Consider the following 17,841-nt stretch of genomic DNA (forward strand, 5'->3'; position numbering starts at 1 on the left):
CCATCGCCTGCCCACATTTGAGAAAATATAAATATTTATCCACCTTGCCTCCCATAAAGGGCCAAACTTGTCCAGGGGGGATGCTTTCTTTTATCCCTCCTTTTATGTATTTGTCTCTCTCCCTCTCTTTAGCCAAGAAGAGCAGAATTGGGTTGACCTCTGGAATGCACACCCTGCTACTCTAATGGTGATTCTTCTCATTCATGCCCCCCACACACACAAAACTGTCTGGCTCTTTCTTTCTCTCCTGCTATCCTTCACTTTTACAACAGTGATACTCTTCACCCAGAGCTTACAGCTCAAATCCTTTAAGATCATTTTTTTGTTTGTTGTCTAAATGGTCCACCTGGCAGCTCATATGTTACCCTCCATTTGCTGTATGCACTGTTTACCTAACTATTACACACGCACACACACTCACACAGTTTCTCATTCCCTCTTTCTCCTGCTATTCTTCATTTCAGCTCTGTTTACCTAACTGTTACTCCAAAGTGAATGAAATGTTACGCTAAATGAAACATAAACAAAGCTTTACCTAACAGGTCATAAAATAAATCACAACCCATGAACACACACAGACACTACACAAATCCCAAACTCAAACACACGGTAGTTTAAAATAGTATTATTAATTATGGTACTCGTCTCACTTGTTTTTTACTAAAATATTTTTGCAATAAATCTAATAAAAAATACATATCAGAAAATACACAGCAGTATAAGTCTAGCATTAGGAGTGAATCCTAACCTCCACCTAAGAGTATAATTTTCACTTAAATTTCCCATTGACATCAATGCATGACTAAGTGGATATTTTTTTACTTGTGGAAGTTTAGATTACTTGTGTGGAAGCTTGGGACCCCTTATTTGGTCCCAACCCATCGTTTACAGTAGTGCACTATGAAGGGAATACAGTAAACAAAAATGTAAAAAAGAAATTAATACAAACACATATACAGTCCATTCCAAAAGTATTCAGACTCCTTGACCTTTTTCCACATTGTTACAGTGCAGCCTTATTCTAAAATGGATTCAATAGTTTTTTTCCCCTCAATCTACCCAAAATACTTCAAAATGACAAAGCAAAAAACTGTTTTTTTGTGTGAAATTTTTGCAATAAATAAATGAAATATCACATTTACATAAGTATTCAGACCCTTTACTCAATACATAGTTGAAGCAACTTTGGCAGCAATTACACCCTTGAGTCTTCTTGGTTATGACGCTACAAGCTTGGCACACCTGTATTTGGGGAGTTCCTCCCATTCTTCTCTAAAAAAATCCTCTCAAGCTCTGTCAGGTTGTATGGGGAGCATCGCTGCACAGCTATTGAACATCTCTCCAGAGATGTTCGATTGGATTCAAGTCCGGGCTTTGGCTGAGATCTGTCCCGAAGCCACTGCTCCGTTGTCTTGGCTGTGTGCTTACGGTCATTGTCCTTTTGGAAGGTGAACCTTCGCCCCCAGTCTGAAGTCCTGAGTGCTCTAGAGCAGGTTTTCATCAAGGATCTCTCTGTAATTTGCGTTGTTCATATTTCCCTCAATCTTGACTAGTTTCCCATTCCCTCCTGCCGAAAAACATCCCCACAGCATGATGCATGACCAGGGATGACGCCAGGTTTCCTCCAGAAATCACACTTGGCATTCAGCACAAAGAGTTCAATCTTGGTTTCATCAGACCAGAGAATCTTGTTTCTCATGGTCTGAGAGTCTTTAGGTGCCCTTCGGTAAACTCCAAGTGGGCTGTCATGTGCCTTTCACTGAGGAAAAGCTTCTGTCTGATTGGTGGAGTGTTGCAGGGATGGAGTTCCTTTCCACAGAGGAACTAGAGGTCTGTCAGAGTGACCAATCAGATCTTGGTCACCCCCCTGACCAAGGCCCTTATCCCCCAGAACCTCAGTTTAGCCCTAGGAAGAGTCTTGTTGGTTTCAAACTTCTTCCATTTAATAATGATGGAGGCCACTGTGTTCTTGGGGACCTTCAATGCTGCAGACATTTTTTCGTACCCTTCCCCAGATCTGTGCCTCGACACAATCCTGTCTCGGAGCTCTACGGACCATTCCTTCGACCTCATGGCTTGGTTTTTGGTGTGACATGCACTGTCAACTATGGGACCTTATATAGACAGGAGTGTGCCTTTCCAAATCATGTCAAATCAATTGAATTTACCACAGGCGAACTCCAATCAAGTTGTAGAAACATAAGTCGCTTTGGATAAAAGCATCTGCTAAATGGCATATATTATATTATTATCTCAAGGCTAATCAATGGAAACAAGACTCAACTTCGAGTCTCATAGCAAAGGGTCTGAATACTTACATAAATAACATATTTCTGTTTTTAATTTTGATAAATGTCATTATGGGGTATTGTATGTAGATTGCTGAGGATTTTTTCTTATTTAATCAATTTTAGAATAAGGCTGTAATGTAACAAAAAGTGGAAAAAGTCAAGGGGTCTGAATATATTCCGAAAGCACTGTGTGTGTATCTGTGTGAGCACACGTTTTGCTATACTTGTGAGTTCCAGAAGTCCTCACAAGAATAGTAAACCAACTAGAATTCAAGGAAGTGAGGATCTTTTGCCAGTTCTCATTTGTAAAAAGGATATTTTAGGATTAGGGGTTAGGATTAGGGGTTAAGGTTAGGTTAAAAATAAAAAATAAAATAAAAAGATATGGTCTGCATGCATGTTTTTGGTCAAACAGCCAATAATATATATATATAAATAAGAAGTTATGTCATTTATATATATACACGTCATATTATATATATACGTCATATGGCAAAGTTCATCCTAATACAATACGTGCCCCAAAAAAATCCCCCAAAATGTAATAAAAACGAAATATTTTTGAATGGCACGTAATTGTATTAGGATGAACTTTGCCATATGACGATTATATGCCATATGACGTGTATATATATATAAATGACATAGCTTCTCATGACATATTTACACTACAATGATGGATTCCAGTTATAACACATGAATATCACTTCTATACACAACATTTAATACACACAATAATGATGAATGCATAGACACACAAGACATGGTGTGGTAATTTTAGGGCTACGAGGTGAAATTTCCTAGGATCAGCTTCTCCTCCCCCTATTTTAACCTTAACCATTAGTGGGGAAAATGCTAAACCGACCCAGGATCAGTGTCTAGGGGAAACTTCACCCTACACCAATATACACAATCTAAGGCGTGGTGTGGTAGTGTAGAGTTAAGGAGTGATGTGATGCCGTTATGGAGTATAGGGTTTACCAGGCCCCAAATCTGTTTGCGCTCTTGGCAAACTCCATCGCCGTCAGTGTCAAGCCAAACATGTCAAGCCATAACCGTTAAGGAGTTAGCATGATAGCACATGATAGCACAAACAGACTGGCACTCAGGCTAGTATAGTGTTATATGAGAGTGGAGAGAAGCGGCTGTCTCTCTCCATTTCTGGACATATAACTAACTGTAATAGGATTATATGCAATCATAGAATTGGATAGAGGGCTTTTCTTTGCAATAATGTTTGATGTGATAGCATGGGCAGCTTTTTGGCACATGCACCTTCTATCCATTTCTATGTATTCAATGCACTCCCCAACAGTTTCATGAAAATGCTCTCGTCTAGCACCCCAAATCCTCCCTGTCCGTATTGCTCAACAGAGATATAAATAATAAATACATACTTTCTCCAGTCTTGTTCAGTAACACACACACTAAACAACAACGTATTCTTTGGCCTCGTTTTGTTGTGCATGGAGTATGCGATTGTGAGGTTACAGTTGGTAAGTGAAAGATAGTTGTTACTCTTGGGTGTACCAGTGTGTCTAACACCAACGAGTAGGTTTGTATTTCTTAACGGACAAATACTGCCAAGTGCAGCCTTAATGCATTCTCTTGTGGGGTTTTAATGGCCACCTCTGTTTAACACAGTGTAGGTGTTGGTGTCAGGAAAAGTATTGTGTTTTAGGAAGTAGTGCCCATGTCCCATCACCCAACTTTAACCCCATCCCTAATTTACCCAACTCTAGGGCACCCATGTGTGGGTTGGCTGTCTCCCTACAGTTCCCATACTTCATGGACATCCCTCAGCTCTACCCCTAACCCTAAACTCTACCATAGCTCTCCAGGCTCTCCTTAGGTTGGGTTGGTTCTCTCTCAATTAGTGTCCATACCCCACCCCCCATGCTAATGTACCCCACTCTAGGGTCTACTTGTATAGGTTGCCTGTCTCCCCATAGTGCCCATACCCCATAGACATTCCATGGCTCTCCCCATCCCTAACCCCATTCCGAAGCCCATCTGCCCCACTCTAGGGTCTCCCTGGGTAGGGTGGTTTTCACTCAATAATGAATTAATCCTACATACATCCCCCAGCCCATCCCTAACACCATCAACTCGTCTCTAAAGTTTCCTTGAAGGAGAAATGTGTTTTTTTACAATAAAATATTATTTCGATGTAAATGGCATGTCATAGAAGAGTCAATACACTTTTATTGCAATTTCACTTGATTTTGAGAAACTTTCCCCAACCAGAAATGTATTTCCACACAAAATGGAATATAACGTTGTGGATAAAGTTTGAAATGACACAATTTCACATGTACAACATCTAAAGACCTGCATCACTAAACTCAGTGTGTTTTCATTTCTAAAAGGACGTATTTGGGTGTTTTTGGAACATTTGTTCATGTTTGTTCAGAACCCCCGTTTTTTTCAGAGCCGCCGTACTGCACAACAACAATGAGGAAGTGAATCACTGGTTGGGGTAAGTTTCTCAAAAACAAGTGAAATCGCAAAAAAAGTGTCTGGAATAGAGAGTTGTTTATAAAAAAAAAAGCAAAATTCACCTTTAAGTTAAGTGTTAGTTCTCTCAATAGTGTCCATACCCCATCAACATGGACATCCCCAACACAGACTCTCCCTTAAGGTTCTTAACTGCTCTAACTGTCCTTGATTACTTTCTCTCAATAGTGTTGATACCCCATCCATCTGCCCAGCTTTCAGGTCTCTTGGTTGGGGTTTAGTAGTGCCCATATCCCATGGACATCCCTAATCCCATCCCTAGGCTCTCCCGTAGCCCCCTTAGCTGCTCTTCTCCCAGCCTGATCTTGTCCTCCAGCTGCCTCTGTTCCACCAGCAATGCTGCCTTCATCTTGACGTAATGACTGTAGTCACGGTGCTGTGGATCAAGAAGATAAAGATGACCCAATTGTACACATGGTCCAAGGTGCATTTTACTTCTGCTTTATCCCAAACCTTCAGAAAGACAAACACACCACACACAGAGGTTGGAAGTTGGAATGGTTGGAGCAGTGCGAAGACAGTGTGTGTGTGTGTGTGTGTACCTGTTCTTGGGAGAGGCATCGTCTTAGCACCCTTCCCACAACCTGCTCCCGTCGGTCTACATGTTCTTTGAGGTCCTGGGCCTCTGACAGCTGCACCAGGAGCTGACGCTTCTTCTCCAGGAGGGGGAGCTGTGGAGGGAGGGAGGGGTGAGAGTGAGAACAGAGTTTGTTTTAAGGTTGTACTTTTTCTTATTATTTATTTCTTTCTTTCCTCACCCTCTCATAGTGTCCAGTCTCGGCCTCCAGGTTGTCCAGTGAGCTCTCAACCCTAAGTAGCCGTCCGGAGAGAGACAGAAGCAGACTGACCACCTTATCCATATCCCCGATAAACATCCTGAACTTATCCACCTCATTGGGCTTACAGAACGCTAGCACCAGGCTTTCAACCTAGAGGGGAGAGGAGGAGGAGAGTTAGATCTTATGGCCTTGGTCTGGGAGGTGACTAGGAACCCGATTGTCACTCTGACAGAGCTCCAGAGTTTCTCTGGTGCGATGGGAGAACCTTCCGGAAGGACAACCATCTCTGCAGCACTCTATGGTAGTGTCCAGACAGAAGCCACTCCTCAGTAAAAGGCACATCACATCCCACTTGTAGTTACCTAAAGGTTACCTGAAGAACTCTCAGACCATGAGAAACAAGAAACAAGATTCTCTGGTCTGATGAAACAAAGACTGAACTCCTTGGCCTGAATGCCAAGTGTCATGTTTGGAGGAAACCTGAAACCAACCCTACGGTGAAGTATTATGGTGGCATCATACTGTGGGGATCTTTAGGTGTCAGGGACTGGGGGAGGAGAGGAGAGACAGGAGAGGTAGGAGAGGCTTCCGGACAAGTCTCTGAATGTATTGAGTGGCCCAGCCAGAGCCCGGACTTGAACCCGTTCGAACATATCTGGAGAAACCTGAAAATAGCTGTGCAGGGATGCACCCCATCCAACCTGACAGAGCCTGAGAGGATCTGCAGAGAAGAATGGGAGAAACTCCACAAATATAGGTGTGCCAAGCTTGTAGCGTCAACCCCAAGAGTTGAGGCTGTAATCGCTGCCAAATGTGCTTCAACAAGGTACTGAGTAAAGGGTCTGAATACTTAAGTAAATGTGATATTTTAGTATTTTATTTTGAATAAATTTGCAAAAATATATATATAAAAAAATAGTTTTTGCTTTGTCATTATGGGGTAATGTGTATATTGATGAGCCAAAAAAACAATTGAATTAGAATTAGAATAAGGCTGTAATGTAACAAAATGTGGAAAAGGTCAAGGGGTCTGATTACCTTCCCGAATGCACTGTATATGTGTGTGTGTACTATACACACCTCCTCTCCCAGCTGTGCGTTAGCCCGTATATCCTCCTGTAGACCTCTCTGTGCCTCTCTCAGAATTCCTAGCTTCTTACGTAGACTCTCCATCAACTGTCTCTGTAAAGGGGGGAGGGGGAGATAGGGGGGGGAGTAAAGGAAGGGTAGGTAGAGAGTGTTACAGAGAGCAAAGTCAGTTACAGTCATCTCCAATCTTGTGTGTGTGTGTTCAGTATACATGCTAGGATTTATGATAAAAGAGTGTGCACGTGGGTTGTGTGTGTGTACCTTGTAAGACAGGTCCTCATCATCATCATCAGTGTCTCTAGTGTCTGAGCAGTAGTCTTTCATCTGAGTGAGGAGCTGAGCTTTGGCTGCTGAGGTAGAGTAGTAGGACGAACAACTGGAGCTGGCACCAGAACGCCTGGATAAAGGAGGAGGAGAGGAGAGATGGCAGGGGGGGGGGTAAATGCGCTACGTAAATGCAGTTCATTGTGAATTTTATGATATGTGTATACCATATAAACATGAAATAAACATAACCCACACACGCACTCACCTATCCAGACTGTCTGTATTGTGCTCCAGGTTGGGGCTACGGTAGGCCCCTCTCCAGCTCTCTGTGCCTGCCTCGCCCTCAATGCTCTGGGGAAACAGCTCCTCCATGAGTTCCTCTCTGGTCCTCATCCCCTGGTCCTCCATTTCTCCATCCAGAGACCCATTCTCCACTGTCATCCTACCCGCTGGCAAGGCCTCCTGATTAGGGAGCGTGTCGATGTCCGTCTCCAGCACCTGCAACGGAGGTAAGATTGTAACGGTAAGCTCACTCCACAGCTTAAATGCCATGAAATGTCTCAACTCGCGTCGCCGAATTGCTAGCTTTCTGGTGATGCAACAGGCCAGTAAGTTGTCAAGCGGGTGGTGCAAGGCAGAGGTTCACTAGTTTGAGTCCAGTATAGTTATATACGTTAGCATCAAGCTGTGGGGTGAAGGTTCCCCTAGGTACAGATCTAGCATTAATTTTCCCTCCCCATATCCTGACCTTATGGGCAACTTCAGCCTACACCCTAGCTAGCAGCACAGTGAGGCATGTTACACACCGTGACCGGCAGGGCGAAACCTTGTAGCTCTGTCCTGATTGGCTCTTCATCCTCTGGAAGCCCCTCCTCCTGGGAGTCGTCGATGTCCGTTTCCATGGGGATGTCCACTTCCTGTTCCAAGCTCTGGGCGGGGCTCGGGCCGAAATCGGATTCCGGTTCCAGTTCCAATAATTCATGTTCCAATTCCGGCTCTGGAATGGGAATCAATCACTGAATCATATTTTACAAAACAAATTTTTACAGCAGTTGTCACAAAGTGCTTTACAGAATTGTATGGCGTTACTTACTGTCGTTGTTGTTGTGGGGGTGATTCCGCAATCTTCTATTCTGCTGTAACTGTTGTTGTTGTTCATAGGTCATAGCGAAGTAGGACTCTGGTGAGATAACGCCATTCTCTATGGTGAGTTGACCTGAGAAGCTATGCACTCTGGGAGACGGAGTTCTCTCCCACTCAGCCCTGGCCCTCTGCTGTCTATGAGAGATAGGCTTCAATACAGCAGGACAATCTTGGTCAACCATGTTGTACAACCTGCAGAGGGACATATAATATACAGTGAAACAGGTGTGTGTTACGTCATGCTAAGAAGAGGTGATATAACTATAATAATCATTCAGAAAGGAAACACCAAGACAAGATAAGGCATAGTCTTGTTTCTGCTCCTTCAGGGTAGCGAAGATGATAATATATCTATAGGCAGTGAGCACAATATGCAATGTCAAATCCCCTGATGGAAGAAACACAGAACCCAGACAGGTGGATGCTGGTGGTGGTGGTGGGATATCAGAAACAGCAAGCATAGCGACTAACAGCTAGTTACAAGCACCAACGGCAGCAAGAGACACCAGCACATGACATCCGGCATTGAGGAAGCATGTGTAGAACTGGTCCACTTAAATAGACCGCGTGTAAAGTAGTGTGAATCAAATTGGTGCGATATCCGCTGATGCAATCAGCTGACGCCACCAGACTCGGGTTTCCCTTCTGAACTGGCTCCGCTTTATTAATAATAATATAATAAGATGTATAAATGGCTCTGACTAGTGTAGTGTTTCACATGCAGAAACTCACATATAGACACTCCGTAGAGTAGTGAGTAGTATAAGTGCTGACACATTTGTGTGTCGGAGCCTCTAAGTCTCCATCTCACCTGACACAGCTTTCTGATGGCGGCAGTGTGTTGTTGTAGCGAGGGGGAGTGTCTTTATCTCTTTGGGGCGGGGCCACCGGCCGGAAGGCCGTGTGTGTGAACCCTGGACTAGGCGAAGACTGGGGAAAGCGCCATTCCTGGACTTGGCTTCTGATGCAGCGCTGGCACCCCTCTAGCTCCTCCCTCTGGGGCGGGAGGCTGTAGGAGCGCTGCCGCGTCATTTCACTCTTTTCAGGGTGACAGGGGTGAGATGAAGGGTGAGAGGTGGGACCCTCTGGTGGTATGAGAGGGAGAGGAGGGGGGGTGGGGTTTACCAATGGATGGATGGATGAAGAAACAGAGGTGGAGAAGAGAGGAGAGGACAAGAGGGTGTGGTGGGAGGCTCTCCTGCGGTGGAACTGCTCCCATTTGGGGGGAGGTGGCCTCGGAGGGGGTAGAGTCTTATTTTTGTTAGCCGCTCCCCTAATTCCTCCCACTCCCACTCTTCCCCCTTCGATCCCGCCTCCCTCCTCCAGCTCAGACAGTGGTGTCGCCATAGCAACCGAGGGTGAAGTACGGCGGTGGGTGGAGCCAAAGTGTAGATCGTTCTCGGACATGGCCCTGCTTCGTAGTAGTGATGAAGATGAATATGATGTGGGGTTAACCACCATAGACGTCTGGTGATGGTCCTCCTCGTCCACACTACAGGCAGACAGCAAGCCATTCCAACAACCCCCACTTTGGGAGACTTGCTGGTGGTGGTGGTAGTCAGGTGTTACTGTTATAGTACAATTTGGTGGCCCGGTGGATGAATCACGTCTGTACCGGGGGTAGTCCCTGAGAGATGGAGAGAGAAGGCAAGAAAGAGAACAATCAGGCCAAAGAATAAGTCTACTGGGACCCATTATTTATTTCATTGTCTATTTTTGTTTATTTCTCTTAAAGCGGAGTGTAGAGACAGATGCTGCATCCCAAATGGTACACTATATTTTACATAGTGCACTACTTTTGACCAGAGCCCACAGAGAATAGGTTGTCATTTGGGGGACACACGGAGACAGGAGGTGGACAGGAAATGGCATACCTCTCGGTCAGGCTGAACTTCCTGTTGATCTGTGTCTGTTCCCACGGTAACGGTCGAGACGCAGCAGGATACGCCTGTGGAACACATCGGCCAAGTTATTCACAGGAGGACAGGGAGAGAAGCAGGAATGTCGCTTGCTCGCCCAAGGATCCGCTTTAAAGAATAATACTCGTTGACACCAACACTCAGTACCTATTTTAAAAAGTTATATAAGTAATGATAATGTGGGAAATTTAAGCTTCTGGAACAAAGAGGAGGAACTATTAGAACAATGGAACCCTTTGAATGTGTAAAATAAGAAACCTTTTTTCAAAACTCAACTTGGAGGACAGACATCTGAGTGACAAGAGATGAATAATAAAATGCACTATTCTGTTCCCATCTCAACGGCTGGAATCGGTTGATAAAACCCCTCTAGTGTGTGTGTGTGTCTTTATATCCTCTTGTATTGGCCAACCATCCTCCTCCCTTAGGGTGCTTTAGGCAAGGCCAAGCAAGCTTCAAGATATGACATCCTCATTCAGATCTGGACCCATTAAACACTGTTCAACATCTCCAGATACTGTATAAAACCTTGGCGTTGAACCAAAGGCCTTAATCTGAAATCAACCTGTGCGTTTGTGTGTGTGAGTGTGTCTAGGTATTGTGTAACAGTAACCTATACTTGCCTCTGTTGGTGTGTAGCTCTGTGGTGGATACCCCTGGTGAAGAGCCTGGTTATCCTGGAGAAGAGCGGTGTTGACCGGGTGGAAGGCTGAACGAGGAGCCTCCATCTGGATTTGGGGATGGGAGTGGTTCTGGGGGTAGGCATGGGGTTGGGATTGACTGGCAAAAAGATCCTGAGCTGAACTGAGTGACTTTCTCTCCCTCTCTCTTTTCCTCTCTCTCTCACTTTGTCTCTCTTTCTCCATCTCACTATCTTGTTCCCTCTCTATCCCCCTTTCTCTCTCCATCTCCAGCTCTCTCAGTCTAGCCCTTTCCTCTCTTTGTCTCTCTTCCTCCCTTTCCCCCTCAAGAGCCATCTCCCTCTCTCTGGCCCTCTCTTCTCTTTCCCTCTCCCTTACCATTTCCTCCCTCTCCAACAACCTCTCCCTCTCTGTCGCCCTCTCCTCCCTTTCCCTTTCCCTCTCTCTTGCTCTTTCCTCCCTTTCCCTTTCCCTCTCTCTTGCTCTTACCTCCCTTTCCATCTCCCTCTCTTTTTCCCTCTCCTTCTCTCTCTCCCTATTCCCACTAACCGATTGTCTCCGGGCCTCCATGGTATTAATCAAAAGGGGACTTTCTCGCTCGAATCCACCCTGGTAAGAGTACCTCCTCTGGGCTTGTCCCTGTCCATAGCCTCCTCTTTGGTTCTCCAGCATCGACAGATGAGGCTGCCCCTCATGTCTATCTGGCCTCTGCCGTCGTCTCGTCAGACCTGGCAAATTTGACACCAATATACTCCTGCTTGTCTCCTCAAAGAACTTACAGCGGTCCGCGAAAGGTAGAATATCAGACTCCTCAGTGTGGGAAGAACAAGTGGTAGAAGAAGAAGAGGAGGCAGAGGATGCCCTCCCTCGTCCTGACACCCCCAAGGCCACTCCGACCCTCTCCCCCCGTCGGTCAGTGTCAACTTCTGGTTGGAGTTTATGTTCGGGTGTCCATCTCCATCGGCGGGACTTACCAGCTGGAGCTAGCTCCTCCACGACCTGGATACCCATACCCCAGCTAGGCAAGGTTGGGACTGACCTTTGGGGTGTCCTGGAAGAGTATGTAGCTTGGTCTTGCTTCCCTGGTGGTTCAGGTTCTTCATCCCTGGGGGGTTGTAGAGCTGAAACTGGGGCTAGGGACGGCTGGTGGAGCTGGAGGGTGGAAGAAGAGGATAGTCTGTTCAGACCTCCAGGAGCTGGAGCTGAGAGGCTGATGTCGGAACAGGTGTACACGCCTTGGGAGCTGCTCTCCTTGGCAGGCGGATCAACGTCCTCAGCCTCTTTCCTCACGAGGTCCTGGATTTCCAGGTCTGGACCTTCTTCCTCAACTGTCTCCCCGCTGTAGAGCAACCCTCCTGGGCCTTTACTCTTGGACAGCTGGGCCTTCTTGTGCTGGATCTCGTTACGGAGGTTTGTGGCGAAGCGTTCGCTGCGACGGCGTGACCGGGACGAACGGTGACTCCTGGGTTTCTTCATCAGCACCTTTCCTTCATTATCATCCCTTCTTCCTCCTCCTCTATGACTTCCCTCTAGTAGGCTGTCTACACTGGCTGCAGCACTGAGAGGCCCAAAGTCGGTCTCCCAAATCCGCTCCGGGCTCACCTCTCCCTGTGTACAATCTCCAGAGGGCTCCCCTGACCCTGGAACACTCACCGACCTACCCCAGGGGTGTTGGACCTGGATGGGCGAGAGGCAATTACCAGCAGCCGCTACCACCTCCCTACTCTTCCAAACCACCACACTCACCTCTCCTGCCTCCCCAATCCCATCAGTGTCCACCAATCCTGGGGTAGAGCATTGACTCCTTTGTTCCCACTCCCCAGTGTTCTGCTGGAGGAGGAGGAGGGAGGTGTCGTGACTCCCTATATCCCCTCCTAGGTCCTCCCTGGGGGGGTTAAGGGGGGAGCGAGACCACTGGGAGCTGGAGGGGGAGACGGAGCTATGGTCCGAAGAGTCACTGGAAAACTCTAGATGACGTAGCTGCGATAAGAGTTTCTCAGGGACGCTTTGTCTGTAGAGACCTGATGAGCAGTGCTTGTTCTGGGGGAGGAGGTGGTTGGCTTCACCTGGGGGTTCTGGATCTATGGAGCTGTCTGGAGGTAGGGAGCTGGAGCCGGAGATGGAGGAAGAGGAGCTTATCTCTAGGGCAGGAAGGTGGAGGGAGTCTGGGTGGATCTCCTGGATCTCTAAGTTCTTATTCACAAGGGAATCTTTTTTTTTGGAGATGAGGGTGTAGTATTGCTCCAAAGAATCTCCTTTAAAATTCCCAACCCCATTCTTTTTCCCATTTCCCATGTCTCCCTCTGCCTTTGACGCCTTGCAGGGAGCGGGATAGCCGTTCCAGCTAGGAATAACCGGAACACCAGGAACATTCTGAGGATCGTCGTCATCGTCCTCGACATGGCAACTGGAGAGGCTGGGAATTCCGACGGGGGCAGAGATGCATCGTTGATCTTTGACATCTGTAATCCCCAAGCGACCCCTCGTGGCCCTAAAACTGTCCTTCCTGGTTGGGGGAAGGGGTGGAATTGAAGCCCCCCTCTTCCCTCCTCCTCCACCCCTCTCCCCACTCCCTTCTCTCCTCTCTTCTTCAAAACAGTACGAAGATGGTCTCTCCTTCGCTTCCGGCTGCCTCACTCTTGGCCTGGTCAGTGACCTCGACTTTAGTAGTAGGGTTGAGGTATCAGTCTCATCCTGGGCCTCGCCTGACTCCCTCCCCAGGGATGGTGCATTGCCACATGTATTAACCCGGCAGGCGGGTCCCCCTGGCCCAAGGCTTCGGACGATATTCTCCATAGAACAGGCCTCACCGGGCCTTAATGAGACAGTATAGTCTGACATATTAGAACTAGCTGAGAAAGAGCTATAGGCAGAGTCTCTTATATTGTTGAATATAGCAGGGTCCACTGGTGAATTGTGGTATTCATAGTCTCTCTTATTGTTGAAGATGGCCGGGTCCACTGGGGAATTATGGGAATCGTAGTACACTTGGCTGCTAGTAGGGTCAAGGCTGTCCATGCTACTTAGGGAACTGCTTCTATCTGTAGAGTAGTGTCTGGAGAGCTTGTTCCACTGGATAGACAGATCACTGTAAAGAGGTGGAGAGAGGGTGGGGGAAAGGTAGGTAGAGGGGGAGAGGAGGTTGGAGAGCAAGGGAGACAGAAATTAATGATTACTTAAGTAAATAGTATTAGCATCAATACAAGTCATATTTTGGTCCTTTACCCGACGTATACCAGATGCTACATTATTTACATCTTCAGAAGTAGGCCTACTGAAGCTGAATCTCTTCTATATTTGCACTAGTCTAAGTGGTAAAGTAAGAGAAGCATAGGATATACTACTTGATTTCATCTGCTTTACTGTATTCCTATTCATAGATCAGCCTCTGCCATGTGTTTCTGACGGATTTGTAAGGAAGAAAAGAAAAAGGAGCAGATTGAACGGTCGCTTCTTTAAGCAGTCAGGGATTACTGCTGCATCATGGGTAGAGAGGGCGACGGGAAATTATGTGGTAACCAGAGGAAATGACAGCCCCTCCCTCCCGAACGTTCCATCAGGGGACGATAAAGAACGTGACAGGAATAACAACTCTATGGTGAATTAGAGTGGACACACATGCACTACACACATATGCACACACACAAATACAGCCGTACTGCAGGCAGGCACACACACAATCGTAGTCATCAAGTTGGACTCGAGTCAGACTGTCAGCCTTTGTTTGAGGTCTTGATTAGCTATTTAAGGGGTTGTTTAACATATATGGAACTTCTGATGGTACATCCCAAAGGAAGTCACTCACAGACAGACAGAGAGACAGACAGACGGACGGACAGACGGACAGACGTTCTGTTTATTAACTGTCTTCCCATCTTTGTCCACATGTTCTGGGAGTTACATGCCATTGTCCTGTTATGCAGAGAGAATATGTCTCATCAGACATTGCATTGTGTGTGTGTGTGTGTGTGTGTGTGTGTGTGTGTGTGTGTGTGTGTGTGTGTGTGTGTGTGTGTGTGTGTGTGTGTTTTGTGTGTGTGTGTGTGTGTGTGTGTGTGTTTTGTGTGTTTTGTGTCTGTGGCAATAAAGGCAAGGACTGCATAATTGTGAGAATTGCAGCACAAAGAGATTACAGCTTTACGTAAACTCAAGCCTATCTACGCCATTCAAAACCATTATTGTGTGTGATACATAAATACTGGACAATCTAAGCCCGTTAAAACTATTAGGGGTAATTGTAGTGAATTGTATCATTAATTGTTATCAAAGGGGAACCACTGCGTGCATATGTGTGTGTTTCTGTGTGTATACGCTACACAACTAACTGAGGACATTCTGATGTACTGAACATATCAGGCAATCTATTTCTTGTTGTTACTGACTAGAGTCAGTAATGCACATAGGTACGCACACACACATAAAGCATAGTTATATTACTATCCTGAACAAAAATATAAACGCAACATGGGAAAATGTCTAAGATTTTACTGAGTTATAGTTCATTTCAGGAAATCATTCAATTGAAATAAATTAATTAGGCTCTAATCTATGGATTTTGCAGCCATTCGTGGGCCTGGGAGGGCCATAGTTTTTCCCCACAAAAGGGCTTTAATTACAGACAGATATACTCCTCAGTTTCATCAGCTGTCCAGGTGGCTGGTCTCAGACAATCCCGCAGGTGGAGAAGCCAGATGTGAAGATCCTGGTCTGTCTGGCATGGTCACACGACATCTACAGTTGTGAGGTCAGTGGGATGTACTGCCAAATTCTCTAAAATGTCGTTGGAGGTGGCTTATGGTAGAGAAATTAGCATTCAAATCTCTGGCAACAGCTCTGGAGGACATTCCTGCAGTCAGCATACCAATTACACGCTCCCTAAAAACTGTGGAATTGTGTTGTTACAGAACTGCTCATTTTTGAGTGACCTTGTATTACCCCCAGCACAAGGTGCACCTGTGTAATGATCATGCTGTTTAAATCAGCTTCTTGATATGCCACACCTCTCAGGTAGATTGATTATCTTTACAAATGAGAAATGCTCACCAACAGGGATGTAAAGATATGTGTGCACAACATTTGAGAGAAAGAAGCTTTTTGGGAGTATGAAACATTTCTGGGATCTTTTATTTCAGCTCATGAAACATGGGACCAACACTTTACATGTTGCTTTATATTTTTGTTCAGTATATAGTATGTATAAGCTTCAGAAACGTTTCAATGTACTTATTAGTGTTGACTTTAATCAACTAAAATCTCCTAAAAACTATTTTCTCTCAACTAATTCAGTAGTGTATCAGTAGTGTGAAAAGCAATTTTCATAGTTTGGGGGTCCTACCATTGAGTGATCAGCCAGTGAGGAATGTGTGAATCGATTCCTGTCTGAAAATACCCCTGTTATCCGCCGTGATGCTATTGACTTTAGAACACGATGAGGTCACTAAGCTTCCTGATGATTGTTAGTCTTTGGAAACAGGTCACAGGTCAAAATACCCTTAGTCTGCTCTGTGTGTGTGTGTGTGTGTGTGTGTGTGTGTGTGTGTGTGTGTGTGTGTGTGTGTGTGTGTGTGTGTGTGTGTGTGTGTGTGTGTGTGTGTGTGTGTGTGTGTGTGTGTGTGTGTGTGTGTGTGTGTGCTAGTCTTCAGAAACACGTCACAGGAACAAAATTCCCCTGGTCTGGTCTGCCCAACAATGCACTCCCACAAGACTGTGTACCCAGCCTCAAACACACACAGCTCAGATATGCACACACACACACAGCTCAGATACGTACACACGTGTGAGCGCACACACACACACAGACACAGGGGTTGGAAATTATTTGGGGAAATTATATTATTTTATACTAACACAATTGCTCAAAGAAAGATATTTTGTTTAACAAGTAATAATAATTTTTCTGAAAACGGTAGAGGGCAAAATTATTGATATCCCTAATGATTCTTATAAATAAAGTAGTCAAAAGTTTAGTATTTGGTCCCATATTCCTAGCATGCAATGACTATAATCAACTGTGTGACTGCAAACTTGTTGGATGCATTTGCAGTTCGTTTTGGTTGTGTTTCAGATTATTTTGTGACCAATAGAAATGAATGGTAAATAATGTATTGTGTGAATTTAGAGTAACTTTTATTGTAAATAAGACTATAATATGTTTCTAAGCAATTCTACATTAATGTGGATTCTACCATGATTACGGATAATCTTGAATGAATCGTGAATAATGATGAGTGAGAAAGTTACATCGGGTCAAAGATCATACTCCCAAGACATGCTAACCTCTCACCATTACCAATAAAAGGAGAGGTTAGCATTTCTTGGGGGTATGATGTTTGACCCTCTGTAACTTTCTAACTCATCATTATTCACGATTCATTCAGTATTATGATTATCAGTATTATGATTATGACACACACAAACGTGGCGTGTGCAAACATAGCTTGATAAAAGGTTGGGAGACAAGATTCTCCGGGGGAATCGGATAGAATGGGACAGACTGCTCTAAACTCTAATTCACATATAAGCCAGGGTACTTAGCCGTCCCGTATCTTCCCAATATAAATGACCATTACCTGCTGTCTGCTGTTCCAGGGTAGTGTATAGGGCCCAGTGTGTTTGTGTGTATGTGTCTGTATATATGCATCTGTGTGTATGTTACCTGTTGTCTGCTGTAGAGTGCCAGGGTAGTGTGTAGAGCCCAGGATGGAGCTGCATGGCAGATGGGGGGGACGGGGAAGGAGGAGGGGGGACAGAGGTAGAACTGTGGGGGGATTCCGTTGATGAAAGCTTGGCCAGGTGCCACGAGTGAGGCCTGATCACAGGTACACTGCGTCTGGAGAGAGAGCGAGAACACACACACATACAGGTGAGGGATTGGCTCCCGAGTGGCGCGGCAGTCTAAGGCACTACCTCTCAGTGTTTGAGGTGTCACTACAGACACCCTGGTTCGAATCCAGGCTGTATCACAACCGGCCGTGATTGGGAGTCCCATAGGGCGGCGCACAATTGGCCCAGCGTCGTCCGGGTTTGGCCGGTGTAGGCCGTCATTGTAAATAAAAATGTGTTCTTAACTGACTTGCCTAGTTAAATAAAGGTTAAAGAAAAAAAAGGGATAATGTAACTACAGTAGGGGTAACATGATTTGTCGGTACACCCAAAAGGAAGTCTGTGTAGACCCAAAAGGAAGTCTGTGTAGACC

At 45.6% G+C, this 17,841-nt stretch overlaps 1 protein-coding gene across 5 annotated transcripts in view; it reads right to left on the reverse strand.

The window, feature by feature from the left end:
- Positions 1 to 609: 609 nt before the first annotated feature.
- shroom4 (shroom family member 4) overlaps positions 610 to 17,841 on the reverse strand; it is an 86,264-nt gene continuing 69,032 nt past the window's right edge. For all 5 annotated transcript variants that reach the window (XM_052460031.1, XM_052460032.1, XM_052460033.1 and 2 more), the window contains 12 exons: positions 17,302 to 17,475; positions 10,629 to 13,734; positions 9,961 to 10,034; positions 8,898 to 9,713; positions 8,037 to 8,278; positions 7,750 to 7,940; positions 7,209 to 7,441; positions 6,938 to 7,073; positions 6,668 to 6,769; positions 5,567 to 5,737; positions 5,351 to 5,479; positions 610 to 5,184 (listed from right to left, as the gene is read on the reverse strand). In XM_052460031.1, coding sequence (XP_052315991.1) covers positions 5,026 to 5,184; positions 5,351 to 5,479; positions 5,567 to 5,737; positions 6,668 to 6,769; positions 6,938 to 7,073; positions 7,209 to 7,441; positions 7,750 to 7,940; positions 8,037 to 8,278; positions 8,898 to 9,713; positions 9,961 to 10,034; positions 10,629 to 13,734; positions 17,302 to 17,475 — 5,533 coding nt within the window. In that variant the 3' untranslated portion in view covers positions 610 to 5,025. The remainder of the gene's footprint in view (positions 5,185 to 5,350; positions 5,480 to 5,566; positions 5,738 to 6,667; positions 6,770 to 6,937; positions 7,074 to 7,208; positions 7,442 to 7,749; positions 7,941 to 8,036; positions 8,279 to 8,897; positions 9,714 to 9,960; positions 10,035 to 10,628; positions 13,735 to 17,301; positions 17,476 to 17,841) is intronic.

The sequence above is a fragment of the Oncorhynchus keta genome, chromosome 13 (assembly GCF_023373465.1).
Source record: "Oncorhynchus keta strain PuntledgeMale-10-30-2019 chromosome 13, Oket_V2, whole genome shotgun sequence".
NCBI lineage: Eukaryota > Metazoa > Chordata > Actinopteri > Salmoniformes > Salmonidae > Oncorhynchus > Oncorhynchus keta.